The sequence below is a fragment of the Stenella coeruleoalba genome, assembly GCF_951394435.1.
Source record: "Stenella coeruleoalba genome assembly, chromosome: 2".
Classification (NCBI taxonomy): domain Eukaryota; kingdom Metazoa; phylum Chordata; class Mammalia; order Artiodactyla; family Delphinidae; genus Stenella; species Stenella coeruleoalba.
In genome coordinates this window covers 11253434-11267289 of record NC_137147.1, presented here as the reverse complement: position 1 = coordinate 11267289, position 13856 = coordinate 11253434, and the positions used below count along the sequence as shown (strand labels likewise).

General features: G+C 48.7%; 1 protein-coding gene across 2 annotated transcripts in view; it reads right to left on the bottom strand.

Annotated features, from left to right (window-relative positions):
- Positions 1-2288: 2288 nt before the first annotated feature.
- Positions 2289-13856, bottom strand: part of LGMN (legumain) — a 35717-nt gene continuing 24149 nt past the window's right edge. Inside the window, exons 4-12 of one of the 2 annotated variants that reach the window (XM_079913546.1) lie at positions 13425-13500; positions 12731-12793; positions 11554-11620; positions 10597-10715; positions 10421-10510; positions 8408-8608; positions 6392-6562; positions 3689-3756; positions 2289-3411 (exon numbers count right to left, since the gene is read on the bottom strand). In XM_079913546.1, coding sequence (XP_079769672.1) covers positions 3369-3411; positions 3689-3756; positions 6392-6562; positions 8408-8608; positions 10421-10510; positions 10597-10715; positions 11554-11620; positions 12731-12793; positions 13425-13500 — 898 coding nt within the window. In that variant the 3' untranslated portion in view covers positions 2289-3368. The remainder of the gene's footprint in view (positions 3412-3688; positions 3757-6391; positions 6563-8407; positions 8609-10420; positions 10511-10596; positions 10716-11553; positions 11621-12730; positions 12794-13424; positions 13501-13856) is intronic. The other variant, XM_079913545.1, reaches the window with a different exon arrangement.

Genomic DNA, 13856 nt, shown 5'->3' with positions numbered 1-13856 from the left:
ATCAGCAAAGTCCAGACTGAGAAACTCTACCGATGCGCAGCCTGGACTCTTCAACGGAAATTGGAAGGAAGAGAAAGAATGAGGAAACCTGCAGAATGAAGACTAAGACGAGTGTCTAGGGATACACACTTGTGATAAAACCACAAAGAACACAGGGAGGGTGGTTACTCTTTGTGGGGGGTTGGCTGGGGTGTTCTGTGACTGGGATGGAGCACACGCACGGGCTCCCAGGGTGGCCGGTGTGATCGTTGATTCTGTGTGTCCGTTTGACTAGGCCACGGTGCTTATTTCGTCAGATATTATTCTGAATGTTGTGGACTTTGGATGATGTTAACATTTAAGTGAGTAGACACTGAGCAAAGCAGATGACCCTCCACAATGTGGGTGGGCCCCATCCAATCAGCTGAAGGCCTTAGGAGAGCAAAGACTGACCTTCCCTGAGCACGAAGGGATTCTGCTAGCAGGTGGCCTTTGGCCTGGACCGCAACTCCTCCCCTGGGTCTCCAGCTTGCCATTTTGGACTTACCAGGTCTCCACAATCATGTGAGCTGATTCCTTCAGATAAGTGTCTCTCTCTATATGTATACACATCCAACTGGTTCTATTTCTCAGGAGAATCTTGACGAGTACATCTGGTAAAGTTCTATCTCTCGGGTGGTAGTCACAAGGCTGTTCATCTTACAATTCACCAAGCATTACACTTGTTTTGTATGGTTTTCTATATCTGTTTTTATTTTATAATAAAAAGGCAAAAAAGTATTATTTGTATATAGGTATGTAAATATGTAGAAAGGGCATTCTAATGATGAATACAAACTGACATTTGGGATTTCTGGGGAAGAGAAGCGTTGGCCACGTTTTACTCCGAAAGTTTCTGTACTATGTACCTCTTATGACAGAACATGTCTGTACATTTTGGATATAACTAGGGAAAAAATGCTGGTCCTAGTTGTGATACACATAGAAAGGTCACCCTTATCAGAAATCTAATAGAAAATGGCTTAATACGAGGGATGGAGAGCCACATCTGCTGGGGGCCTATGAACCACATGAGGAGAAAGAAGAGGCAGTGTGACTTACTTATGAAACTGTCATTTATTTGAGAAATGAACAAGCTGCTTTTAACCTTTAGAACCATGAACATTCAAGTTACTGCACTTGTTATAGTTAAGTATATTTTTCTTCTACAGGGAGGACAAATAATAAGAGAGAAGCACGGTCACAAAGTAGTTAACAGTTCTAGAAAATAGAAGAACAGAACTTTTACCACCTGAACATTGAGGCCTTTTGACAGACTCCTTTTAAATATTCTACTTGTCAGTATTTGCATTTCGTTGAACATCAGCCGGCCCCCAGGGCTGCCCATTCTTGAGCTATAGTGATACATGTTCACACACCTTACGCTTCTTGTACTTGTTACTTCAATCCCTAAAGCCCCCCCAAATCTGTAGGACAATGAGTTCTTTATCCTGGTCACGTGATTGGATGTATTAGGACAACCTCATGGAGAAAGCATAAACTGATTAAAAATGGGCCCATTAGGGCTTCCCTGGTGGCGCAGTGGTTGAGAGTCCGCCTGCCGATGCAGGGGACATGGGTTCATGCCCCGGTCCGGGAAGATCCCACATGCCGCGAAGCGGCTGGGCCCGTGAGCCACGGCCGCTGAGCCTGCGCGTCCGGAGCCTGTGCTCCGCAACGGGAGAGGCCACGACAGTGAGAGGCCCATGTACCGCTAAAAAAAAAAAAAAAGGGGCCAATTAGAAACAAAAGTATCACCCTTGAATCTGTCACAGATATAAATAAACCTCTTTGCCAGTATCTCAACTTCCAGTCCATACCTCCAAACTTTAAAGGCGTCAACCACTGCTAAATAAGACAGGTTTCACTACATAAAGACAGGTGGTCACAAGTGTCGTGGTTTTTAGTGTTCCTTTTTTCTTTGCTCTCTATTTTAACAGTCACCTAGGTATATGGCTTATTTTTAAAAAGAACATTACTGAAACATAATTTGCAAACCACATAATTCCATTTGATGTGTACAAGTCACTGGGTTTTATTTAGTACATTCAGAGCTTTACAACCATCATCGTGATCGGTCTCCGAACATTTTCATCAGCCCCAAAAGACTCATGCCCATTAGCAGTCACTATTTCCCCATTTCCCTCTCTTGCTGGTTCCCGGCATCACTCATCCACTTTCTGTTTCTGTAGGTTTGCTTATTCTGGACATTAGATACAAGTCGAATCGTATAATACGGGGTCTCGTATGACCGGCTTCTTTCCCTTGGCTACATGCTGTAGCTGTAGCAGTGCTTCATCCTTTACGTGGCCGCATAATATTCCACTACATGGAGTCAGTGCTACTTTTAAATGTCTTTCACAAACCCACGGTGAGTACCACCCCGTGTGGGACACTGGGCCAAGGGAAACAAAGACAAGGCAGGCAGCCTGTGCCCTCGGAGGAGCTTAGATAACCTCCCAGCCCCCAGGCGTGGTGTAAGGGCACGCCTACAAGTGCTGGAAAAGCCCCAAGGAAAACGCAAATGCCCGCGGAAAGAGGAGAGGGGACTTTTGTGTGTGGGAGAGAAGGAAGCTGAGGAAGACAGGGCACTTTCAGATACACCTTGAGGATGGGTCAGATGGAGGGAAAGGCACTCCAGGGCACAAGGCACAGCAAGGAGCAAAGGCACAGGAGGCTGAAAAGTCCAGGCGGTCGGGGGAGCAGGGAGAACAAAGTGGCAGGTGGCGGTGTGGGAGAGGGGAGGCTGGAAGACACAGATGGGGAGCGGACCCCACCAGGAGGGGCCAGGAGCACAGACTACAAAGTCAGGGACCTGAAATTAATACTCGGATTCAGTTATAAATCTTTATTTTTCAGACTTGTCCATCATTGACAAATAAAATACAAAAGCAATCAAAAATTATACTGTTTTCTAAAAATAGTTTTCCATTTGGGGTTTATGTCCCTCTCCCATAAAATCACTGTAAAGACTTAAGAGGTTCTGACTTCAAATTCCTCAAAGACTGTTTCACTGGCTGCAGAAGCCCCAGTGAACGTGTCGCTCCGTAAAAGGCGTGGGCAAAAAACCCCTCTTAAAAAGCAAATGCACCTTTCTCAGTGCAGAGATTCAGCCTCCCACATCTGTGGGGTTCTCAGAGGATACACAGGACCTGTAGGAGCTGGGGAAGTAGATAAAGGTGAGCAAGCCATCCTGGGGGAGGCCTGGAGTGCGGCCCGCGTGGCCTGATCACATCCCCGGGAGGGCCTGCAGCCGCGGGGGGAGCCTCCCTCTGGCCCCAGCTCTTCTGTCTCTGATCAGCACACATTCTAAGGGACGTGTTCACATTCAGAAAAGCGTCGACAGCATTTCAGTAGTAACCAAGGCATACCTTGTTCATGGACAATTTTATTCTGTAAGAAACGGGAAGAAGAAGTTGTTGAACCCGAAGTTGGTCAACTCTGAAGAAATGAAGATGAACAGAACCCACCATGGAACATGTATGACAGACCCACCCAACCCAGCAACCCTGGGGATGCATCTATTTTGAATTCGTCCACAGTGAGAGGTAGAAGCCGGCAGAAGCCGGTAGAAGCAAAGTGCCCAGGTGCAGAAGAGGACAGCAGTGCTACATGTGCCCTTCTGCTTTCAGAAGGACACCGACCCTTTAAATGCCAGGTGCAGGGTTACCTGTCAATCGGATAAGGGTTTTCACAAAGGTTGACCAACACGTACAAATGTCTCAAAGCATACTCGTACTAGAGGAAAACAAACCAAAAAGCACAATCAAACATCATCATTTTATAACACGATCAGCTCCTAACATGGGAATATGTAAAGCAACTAGACCAGTGTTTCCTGAGAATTCCCTGGCAGTCCAGTGGTTAGGACTCCGCACTTTCACTGCTGAGGGCCCAGATTCGATCCCTGGTTGGGGAGCTAAGATCCCACAGGCCGCCTGGTGCAGTCAAAAAAAAAGAAAAAAAAATTACACCAATGGTTCTTAACCTTTCCTGAGTCAGGGATCCCCTCCCACCTTTAGATTATCTGGTGAGACTTATGGACCATCTCGTAAGAAAAATGCAAGAGTCATGTACCAAAATGTTCATTGCAGCTCTATTTACAATAGCCAGGAGATGGAAACAACCTAAGTGTCCATCATCGGATGAATGGATAAAGAAGATGTGGCACATAAATACAATGGAATATTACTCAGCCATAAAAATAAATGAAATTGAGCTATTTGTAATGAGGTGGATGGACCTAGAGTCTGTCATACAGAGTGAAGTAAGTCAGAAAGAGAAAGACAAATACCGTATGCTAACACATATATATGGCATTTAAGAAAAAAAAAATGTCATGAAGAACCTAGGGGTAAGACAGGAATAAAGACACAGACCTACTAGAGAGTGGACTTGAGGATGTAGGGAGGGGGAAGGGGAAGCTGTGACAAAGTGAGAGAGTGGCATGGACATATATACACTACCAAACGTAAGGTAGATAGCTAGTGGGAAGCAGCCGCATAGCACAGGGAGATCAGCTCGGTGCTTTGTGACCACCTGGAGGGGTGGGATAGGGAGGGTGGGAGGGAGGGAGACGCAAGAGGGAAGAGATATGGGAACATATGTATAACTGATTCACTTTGTTATAAAGCAGAAACTAACACACCATTGTAAAGCAATTATACTCCAATAAAGATGTAAAAAAAAAAAAAAATGCACATGTGCCCAGGATTGGCAGCACCCTCAAGCCCAGGTAAGGACTCCTGGACGAGAACCCCCTGGCCCTGCTCCCCTCTGTTAGCTCGGACCTCCCCCTGGCAGCCTGGCTTTTAGTCTGGGACACAGTGGTGAGGGAGACAGATGGTAAGTGATTGCCAAACAGGTGGCAACTAAGATGGAAATAACTGGGGGTGTTTACCTTCTGTGATTCCAGCAGGCAAAAAATGTAACACCAGAGGATTAAGTATTTGTTAAATAAATGGGAATTTTAAAAAGTCATTAAATAAAGAGAATGCTTTGTTAAATAAATGAAAAATAAAATTAAGAGCCTCTTAATAATGGAGAGCTATCTCCCAAGTGCCCAGCACTCCATCCTCAGAAGCATCTGAGGATGACCATGGTCTGCACGTCGCAGCCCAGAGAGGACTTTCTGCAACAATGAAAATGTTCTATAACGTTCTCAATTCAGTAGCCACTCACCGCATGTGGCTCCTAAACACGGGAAATGTAGCTACTGCAGCTAAGGAACTGACTTTTACGTTTGGTTTCATTTTAATCCATTTATTTCTTTATTTTAAATTAATTTTTTTCTACTGGAGTAGAGTTGCTTTATAATGTTGTGCTAGTTTCTGCTGTACAGCAAAGTGAGTCAGTTACACATACACATATATCCATTCTTTTTCAGATTCTTTTCCCATATAGGTCATTACAGAGTATTGAGTAGCGTTCCCTGTGCTATTTAGTAGGTTCTTTTAGTTACCTATTCTATATATTGTAGTGTGTATATGTCAATCCTTAATCAATTTAAATTCAAGTTTAAGGAGCCACGTGAGGCTAGTGACTACTGTTATCGAAGAGCATGGGTCTAAAGCAGGACTTGGCAAACTTTTCTGTCAAGGGCGAGACAGTAAATATTTGAGGCTTTGTAGGCTGCGTGAACTACTCAACTCTGCTGCAGGGTGAAAGCTATGTGACTGAGTGTGGCTGTGTTTTGATAAAACTTTATTTATAAAAACAGGCTGTGGGGGGAAAAACCCAACAGGCTGTGGGCAGGAACGGGCCTGCGGGCCACAGTTTGCTAACCCCTCCCCTATAAGGAGCCAAGCATCATGTAAGTACTGGCCAGAAAGGAGGCTTTTTAGGTACCTTCCAACCCTGACATTCGACAATCTGCAGAAACTAGGTCCTTTCTTCTCCTCCATGGGCCAGGGCCTGCTTCAACAACAAATCTGGGGAAGAGGTCGGAACAGACCCAGAAGGGAGAAAACCTGCGTGGCTGGTGTGAGGGGCAGGGCGGAGGGGTGGGGTTTGGCAGGGACGGCACAGTGTGAAGGGAAGGAAGTCCCCTTCAAAGGCCAATGGAAATAGCAGTTGAATGGTCTTTGACTGGTAAGCTCTCCCAGCCACTGGGACAGTTCAGAGTGTCTGGGGCCAAGATCTAGGGTCAGTGATTTTGGATGACTTTTCTCCTCTCGCATCCCCACCAAAGGCCCCTGAATGAGCCTGTTGCTTCTTCTACAAGATGGAACCTTCTACAAGGCAATGCACCTGATGTGATTCCCAGTGGACAGTACTAACTCAGGTTTGGGGTTTAAGATGCAGAGGAAGGCCAAGCTAGTTGGCCCACGGAAGGCAGGATGCAGAGGCCGGCAGCCCCAGGGTCCGGACTTACCGTGGGGTTGTGCCAGTTGAAGCAGTGCGTGCGGAAGTGCGACACGGCTGCCTGGTAGCAGTCGTGCGCCGTGAGCGGGGCTCTCTGGGACAGGAGCCTGTCTACCTCGGCATCGGACCCTGAGATCAAGGCGACAATCTTCCGCACTGACTTCTCAATGACATTTCTGACCTGTGAAGAAACACATCTTTTCCAAATGTATCTTACTTAACGTAGTCTCTCCTGGAACCCTGGACCAGTTAGATGCTTCTTTCATACAGCCTCCACCCCAGTATGTTGAAAGAGATGCCAACAGATGCTTTCTGCGGCCAAAGGTGCACACGCGAGGCTTCCGTTACAGCTGGAACCCTTCAGGAATACCTTGCCTTTTAGGGATCTTCGGGCATGATGGAAGCATTTAAATCTGAATACCCGAAGAGCAGATATGGCCCAGGCTAAGGAAGTGGGGGCTGCGGGAGGGCATGTAGAAATTGTGCCCCAAAGCAGACTGTTGTCCCATAAGCGGTGCTTTGTGTTCACAGGCACCTTTGTCCGTTCTGGAAACCATCAGATGCTTAGACAGAAGGATGCAAAGGGTGGACATCATTTTCTTCCCAGATAATGAAAGCCAGCATCATTAAGGAGAAAGCTGCTTCCATGTCAACCAAAACTTTCAATCGAGTCCCCTGACCCTCCCGCTCCCCAGCCAGGGTTTGTTCCATTCATGCCCGAATGCTCCCTGCCCACGGTGCGCCAGACCAGCGGGTCTCAACATGTGGTCCAGGACCACGGGGGTCCCCCAGGCTTCTTGGGGGCTCCATAATGTCCTCCCTTTCCCAACTATGTATCTGTGTAAGGTTATATTTTCTTTATATATTTCAACCAGAACAAAAGAGCCCAACAGTGAGTGCAGACCCAGGTACGATGACCCAGCTGTCTTCCATAACGCCAGGCAGAAAACAGATCTGCAAAAGTGTAGTGATGCCACTCTTCTCACCCAAATTGTTTTTATTTCAGAAAATAATTCTTTTTCATAAAAAATATATTAACACAAAATGGGTTTATTGTTATTTCTAAGTGAGTTACTATTTTAAAAATCTCAGTGTTCATTTCTAACGCAGTAAATATTGATATAACCCACACCAACAAAAGCTCTTTGGGATCAATAATTTTAAGAGCGTGAAGAGGTCCGAGAGCAAAGAAATATGAGAACTGTTGTATTACACTGTGGTACCAACAACTACAACAAAAACCCCATCCTGGTTAATGTACCACGTGTAGGATTGCTAGCTGTCAGGATTATGAGATATACGACTTTAAGACAGATCACACAGATTTTTTTTTTTTTCTTCCCTAGAAAATTCAGGCTGTATCCCAGCACATCAGTCCCTGTGCTGCGCTGATGAGGGGATAGAGTCTACACAGCTGGCTTTGTTGAATGGACAGTCTTCGCCCAGCATCTCGTGAGTACACGCCTGGTGGTTCTAGCCACACAGCCAGAATTTGAAAAGAAATTTGGCCAGTTGCAAACAAACTGATGAGCTGCTGAAAACAAACCCAGTCATCATAAAAGATTGCTCAAGCATTTTAGGAAGAATTTGGGGCCGTGACTATGATTTCCTAAGGCAGCAGAAATTTTTTGTGGACTGGATTTTTGTTTTTAAATATGATTAGCTACTAACTCACCAAGCAGCAAAATAAAAATGTCTTGTAAGCAACTAGGTGTAAAAGAGGAAACACCCATATGCCGTGGCTTCTTGGCAGGAGACAGGCTCCCTCTCTTTGCTTCCTGCTTCCAAAGAGGTCAAGGCCAGTTTACTAATGAAGCTGGCCACTGCCCTGCTCACTCATGTCCATTTTACAGCGAGTACAAAGCCTGGTTTCCTTTCCCATGTACCCCCAGTGTGGCAGGAGGAGGGTGACCCCAGAGCTCTGTCACTTGGCTCCCACCAACACGGATTTATGGTCAGGAGGCAGAGACAGGACTCGCACACGCTGCCCGGCAAGTCTGGGAGCCGCAGCTTCGCCACCACTTACCTCCAGCTGCCTGTCGATCTTCTTGACGAGACGCCTGGACTCGTGCAGGTCATTGGTGCTCATCAGTTTCCTTTTCATGATGGTGAGGGGCACCTCGGGGCTTGGAGTGAGGTCAAGGTGTTTGACTGGGGGCAGGGAGATGGGAGAACTAGCTTTGTGTTTCAGACCCTGAAACTGCATCAACTTCATGGCAGAGATGGACTGGGGAGGGAGGGGGAGAGGGAGCGGGCGAGGGGGTGGGGGGAGAGAGAGAGAGAGAGAGAGAGTCAGTTTGAGTGGGAGGGGCAGATGTGCCAAACGTCCCTTGGGTCCTGGAGTCCACAGCTCCCCGCACGTGGTTTCAGGACCACTGAAGGGTCACAATCGCAGCCTGAAAGCACGCGCTTGGTCTTCAGCAGCGGGCGAGGCAATGCATTTGACCACCTGAAATCCACCGATGATGAACTTCGAAGCTGCCTGGCATCCTCTGCAGCAGAACCGCTACCCAGTTCCGCCACGCTTAGAGTGGCGGAACTGGGAACTACCGCTACCCAGTTCCGCCACGACCAGAGTCGTTTCAGCCAGGGGTGACCCTGGGTTGTGCTCACCCCTCCACGCTCACCCGCCTGCCCCTAGTGACCAGCAGAAGGAAGGTGCAGAGCATCTGTCCAGGTCAGAGCTGAGGTCTGGGTCCACTGAGATGGGCAGAGCTAAGGCCACCGAGGGGCGGGGCCGACTTGGCATCAGGGCCTAACAAACGGGCCCGACTGCCTGGCTGTGTTTGCCTGCAGGGGTCACTGCAGACTGGATCCCGATTCAGAGGGAAAGAAATGCTACAAGCAGTCATGTTCCTAAACCAAGCGGCGCTAATCTAAAAACAGTTCTAAAACAAAAATTAAAATATACGCACACGTATATAGAAACATAATGCTTAGAAAAGATCCTTCATACCTCCTCTACCAAGAGCAGACGTGGCTAATGTGGAGGAAATTGTAAAGAGAACAGAAAGCTCAGGGCAGAAGAGTTGTGGCTGGTACCCTCCCTCCCTCCAGTCCCCCTACAAAGCTGGGGCAGCGCCACCTTTGACCCTGCCCCCTCTGAATTACCTTTCCCTGGCCTTCTCGCTGCTCTACCTCCCCACTACCCCCCCTCAAAAGCCTGGCCAAGCCCACGGCATCCTGAGTGCACTTCTCGTGGCCTGTGACTGCCCTGTTGGCTCCCAGGCCCTCCAATCGACACTCTGCCCGAGAAGTGCTGAAGGGAATAGCTGGACTGACTGCTCACAAGGTCTTCTAGAAGGCCAATGCTCACATCAAAGGAACAGAACTCAGCTGGCGAGCTCTCAGCTGGTGGCAGGCCACCTGAGGGGTGATGTCTGGTCGTACAGACTCCTGGAAGCCCTGCACACATCCCGAGGGCTAGCCCCAGGGGTGGCACCTAAGGCCCAAGCCTTCAGCAGCCACCTGCTATGACCTCTGTCCGGACAGCCCTGATGGACTGACCTATTTTACCACCTAGGTCCCTTCTGAACATAGCTGGGGGGGTGGGGGGTAGGGGGGTAAAAGTCTCGAATTTATAGCCAGAGGGTCAAGATAACATCCTGCAACTGCAGGAAGGCTGGACCCCGGAGGACTCAGGGTGCGGGGTTCTACGGGGCAAAGCCACAGAACTCACAGGAGAAGCTTTCGACTCAGTAAACTCTCACTGTGTGCTTTGCGCACGTGATGGACCCCCTTCTTTTTGCTCCTTATCACCTTGTGCACTAGGGCTTTGACCAAGGAGGAAACACAGAGGTTTCAGAGAGGTCAGGTAGGTTGCCCAAAGTCTCACCACTTTGTGAGTTTGAACCTAAGTCTGATTCCAAAGCACAGGCGGGATCTCCAGGATGGAGCGGCCATGAGAGACAGAGCCAGCCCTGCCTCAGCCGTTCCTCGCCCGGATGGATCCCGTTTCTCTTCACCGGGAGAGAAACGTCCCCGGTGAGTCAGCCTGAGACTTGAGGCATCATCAGAAGTGCGAGGCTCCCCTCCTCACCTTGTTTCCATACTGCATGACGTGGCTGGTGTTGGTGTGGGACTTCACCAGCTGGTACTGCTTGTGGAGGGTCTCCTTGGTCAGATCCTCCTGCGAAAATGAAAACAGTCGAGTCCTTTGACGATCGCAGCTGACAGCTAAGCCTCAGCTAAGCAGTCGGCCCCCAGATGTCTCACCACGTCCGAGTCTTCCATCCAGTTGACACTATACCAGTCCCCCAGGAACGTGGACCTCGCCTCATCGTAGTAACACGCATAGGACGACTCCCTGGGGTTGGCAGCAGTAGTTGCATAAACTACGAGGAATTAAAAGACACATTTCAGTCGTGTTTTATTCTCGGCTGTCTGCGGATTCCACTTGAGGCTTGAGTTCCTCCTCCTTTCCTAGTGCAATCAAAGCAGGTCACCTATGATCAGCTCAGGGAGGGCAGGGAGACCTCCTTGTATCCAGCCCTGCTCACTGAGTTTCAGTAACTCATCTAAAACTAAATGTGGAAAAAGAGAAGCCAGCTGATAGACACTGTTAGATAGTGCTAACAGATCTGAGTAGCTCTGGAATCTTGAAGGATTTGGACCTCATTTCATTTCCATAGAAAGTGAACATTCATTAAAGAAACACTTAGATGGACTGAACATATGAAATCCCTACCATTTACTACCTAGCTACCATGGGCTCAGAACTATGCTGGACAGATGTCATCGCTTAAAATGTAACTCTCCTAACAGACACTATCTTTATCCCCATTTTACAGATGAGTAAATCTGAGGGTCCAAGAGGGTAAGTCACCTGCCCAAGATCAGAGAGCCAGCAAGCAACGCATCTCAAAGGACAGAGGCTGGTCCAAAGACTGTGATCTTGGTCTTAAGGAGCCCTATTAGAACCCGGCAGAGCACTACAGAGTTCACATCAAGAGCTTCCATCCCTTCATCCCCTGACCACTAATCCTCCAGGAGAAGAAGAAGCTCAGAGCTGCCCACAGGTATCCCCCTACTTCCAAGCACTAGGCTGGCCTAGGCCTGGCTTATGTAAGACACTTGGTTCTTCCCATGGGCAGATTCAGAGAATGTCCAATTGCACCATGTAGCAAGGTGCTCACCCAGCCTGGCTCAGAGGCCAGTGTTCCCACCACCTACCATCGATGTTGGGGGGCAGGTGGCTCATCATGGACCCAGACTCGCAGGCTTCAATGTAGAACACCATCTGGGAGGTGAATGAGACAGGTGAACTCACCCCGTCCAGGCACAGGCCTCTCGTAAATGCTACTTTGACTTTGCCCACTCTCTTGACGTGTTTCTTTTTTTTTCTTTTTTTTCTTTTTTTTTGGAAGGGTGAAATAGATTTTTTTTTTTTTAACATCTTTATTGGGGTGACGTGTTTCTTAAGAGTCTTTCACTTTTGCTTTTGGGAGACATCTCTGCTGTAAGAAGCAGAGGCTACAGAAGCTGTTGTCATACAAACCAGAAGGACCCAAATTTATGCATGACTAATAGAATAAAATGATCTATTAGCTGAAATAATGCAGAAAAATATGGAGCCATAGGTGATGCTAAGGAAAACTGATCTGCCATCCAACGCCGGGAGCAGTTTCCAAGAGCAAAACACCTTACTAACACATACACACCTAAGCTACACAGGTTCCACACAGGGTGCAAAAGGGGCCAGAGAGGGCTTCCCTGGTGGCGCAGTGGTTGGGAGTCCGCCTGCCGATGCAGGGGACATGGGTTCGTGCCCCGGTCCGGGAAGATCCCACATGCGGTGGAGCAGCTGGGCCCATGAGCCATGGCCGCTGAGCCTGCGCGTCCGGAGCCTGTGCTCCACAACGGGAGAGGCCACAGCAGCGAGAAGCCCGCGTACCACCAAAAAAAAAAAAAAAAAAAGGCGCGGGGGCCAGAGAGGGCCAAAGGGAAAATAAGAAGGTGGTATTTTCCTCCCCAGCTGCCCCAGATTGGTGACAGCCCTAGAAACAGTAGTCCTCAAAGTGTGGTCCCTAGTCCAGCAGCATCAGTATCACCTGAAAACTCAGAAAGGCAAACCCGCAGGCCTCTCCCCAGAACAACTGAGCCAAATTCTGGGGCTGGGGCCCACACTGTACTTTAACAAGGTCGCCAGTGATTCTGATATAACAGCTGAAGCTGTAGAATCACAAAAAGCTAATCCTGGGAGACCAGAGGTCAAGACTGATTGAAAGGACACCCTTTCCAAAAACCACAGCCCATCCAGAGCTAGGAGGCCTGTCGAAGAACCATGGGCTTTGCTTCCACTGCATCCCTCACATTCCTCCCCCAAGGCCACCCCAAGCACTGACATTACCTTTTGGTACTTCTTGTGTTTGTGCATGTAATGGATGGTCTCATTCAGGTCCTTGACGTGAAGCTGAAAGGTAAGAATATGGACATTCAGACCAAACACATCAAGAGAAACCATTTGCTGGATAACCCACTAATCAAGTCTTAATGATGCTTTATAAATTCTTATTTAGAAATCCTGAGAGATTTCTAAATAATCGTGGTGAACAGCATTATCCCAGAACATCATGGAGGGCTTTAATCACATAATAAAAAGGGGAAGCAGATGTGCTTCCTCATCACTTTGTCCGGAGCATTCAGGGACTGTGTTCTATGACTGCGTCTAGTGCACTGCACCCAAGTTCAGGGACAGTGACTCATGCTGTGATGTCAGGAGACACGCAGGGAAAACCTGCCGGAAGAGATGCCTCTGGATAGATTGCAAGCTGCGAAATGTGACCTCACCCTCAGCGGCCACATACGAACCTACGCTGTAGGATGTTAGAGACACACATCACAGGTGGCCTGCCAACACTGAGGTTTTGTTTCCCATTCTCCCAGCTTGTTTTTTTTTTTTTTTTTGGCCGTACCACATGGCTTGTGGGTCCCCCGACCAGGAATTGAACCCGGGCCCTCGGCAGTGACAGTGTGGAGTCCTAACCACTGGACCGCCAGAGAGTTCCCCCCAGCTTGTCTTCAAAACATTAAGAAAAACTCACATCGTCATTAGGAAACACCAGTATTCCAGTGGCTCCGTGATCAGTGAAGTAAACGAACACGTGGTCCCGGGGGCCACTGCCAAGAGACACGCACACGAGCATGAGAGTCCAAGTGGACCATTTGGACTGAAATGCCACCCCGATCAAAAAACTCAGGAGAGATCTGAGGTTACAGTCTCCCAGCCAGGTGGGAGGAGGGGCCCAGGAGCCCGCCGCCCAGCCTGTTTCCTCTGCTCCCGCTGGGTGCCGTTCTGAACCACGAGGTGCGTCCCAGAGCCTGGAGGGTCTCAGTCACAGCCGGGAGGGTGCTCGGCAGACAGCCCAGGGTGATCTGGACAGCAAGGCCTCTGGCAACAGGGCCTCATCCCGGGCGGCCACTCTGTGCCACCAGATCTCTCCGAAACAAGTAAGGGAGCCAGGACACACCGCCAA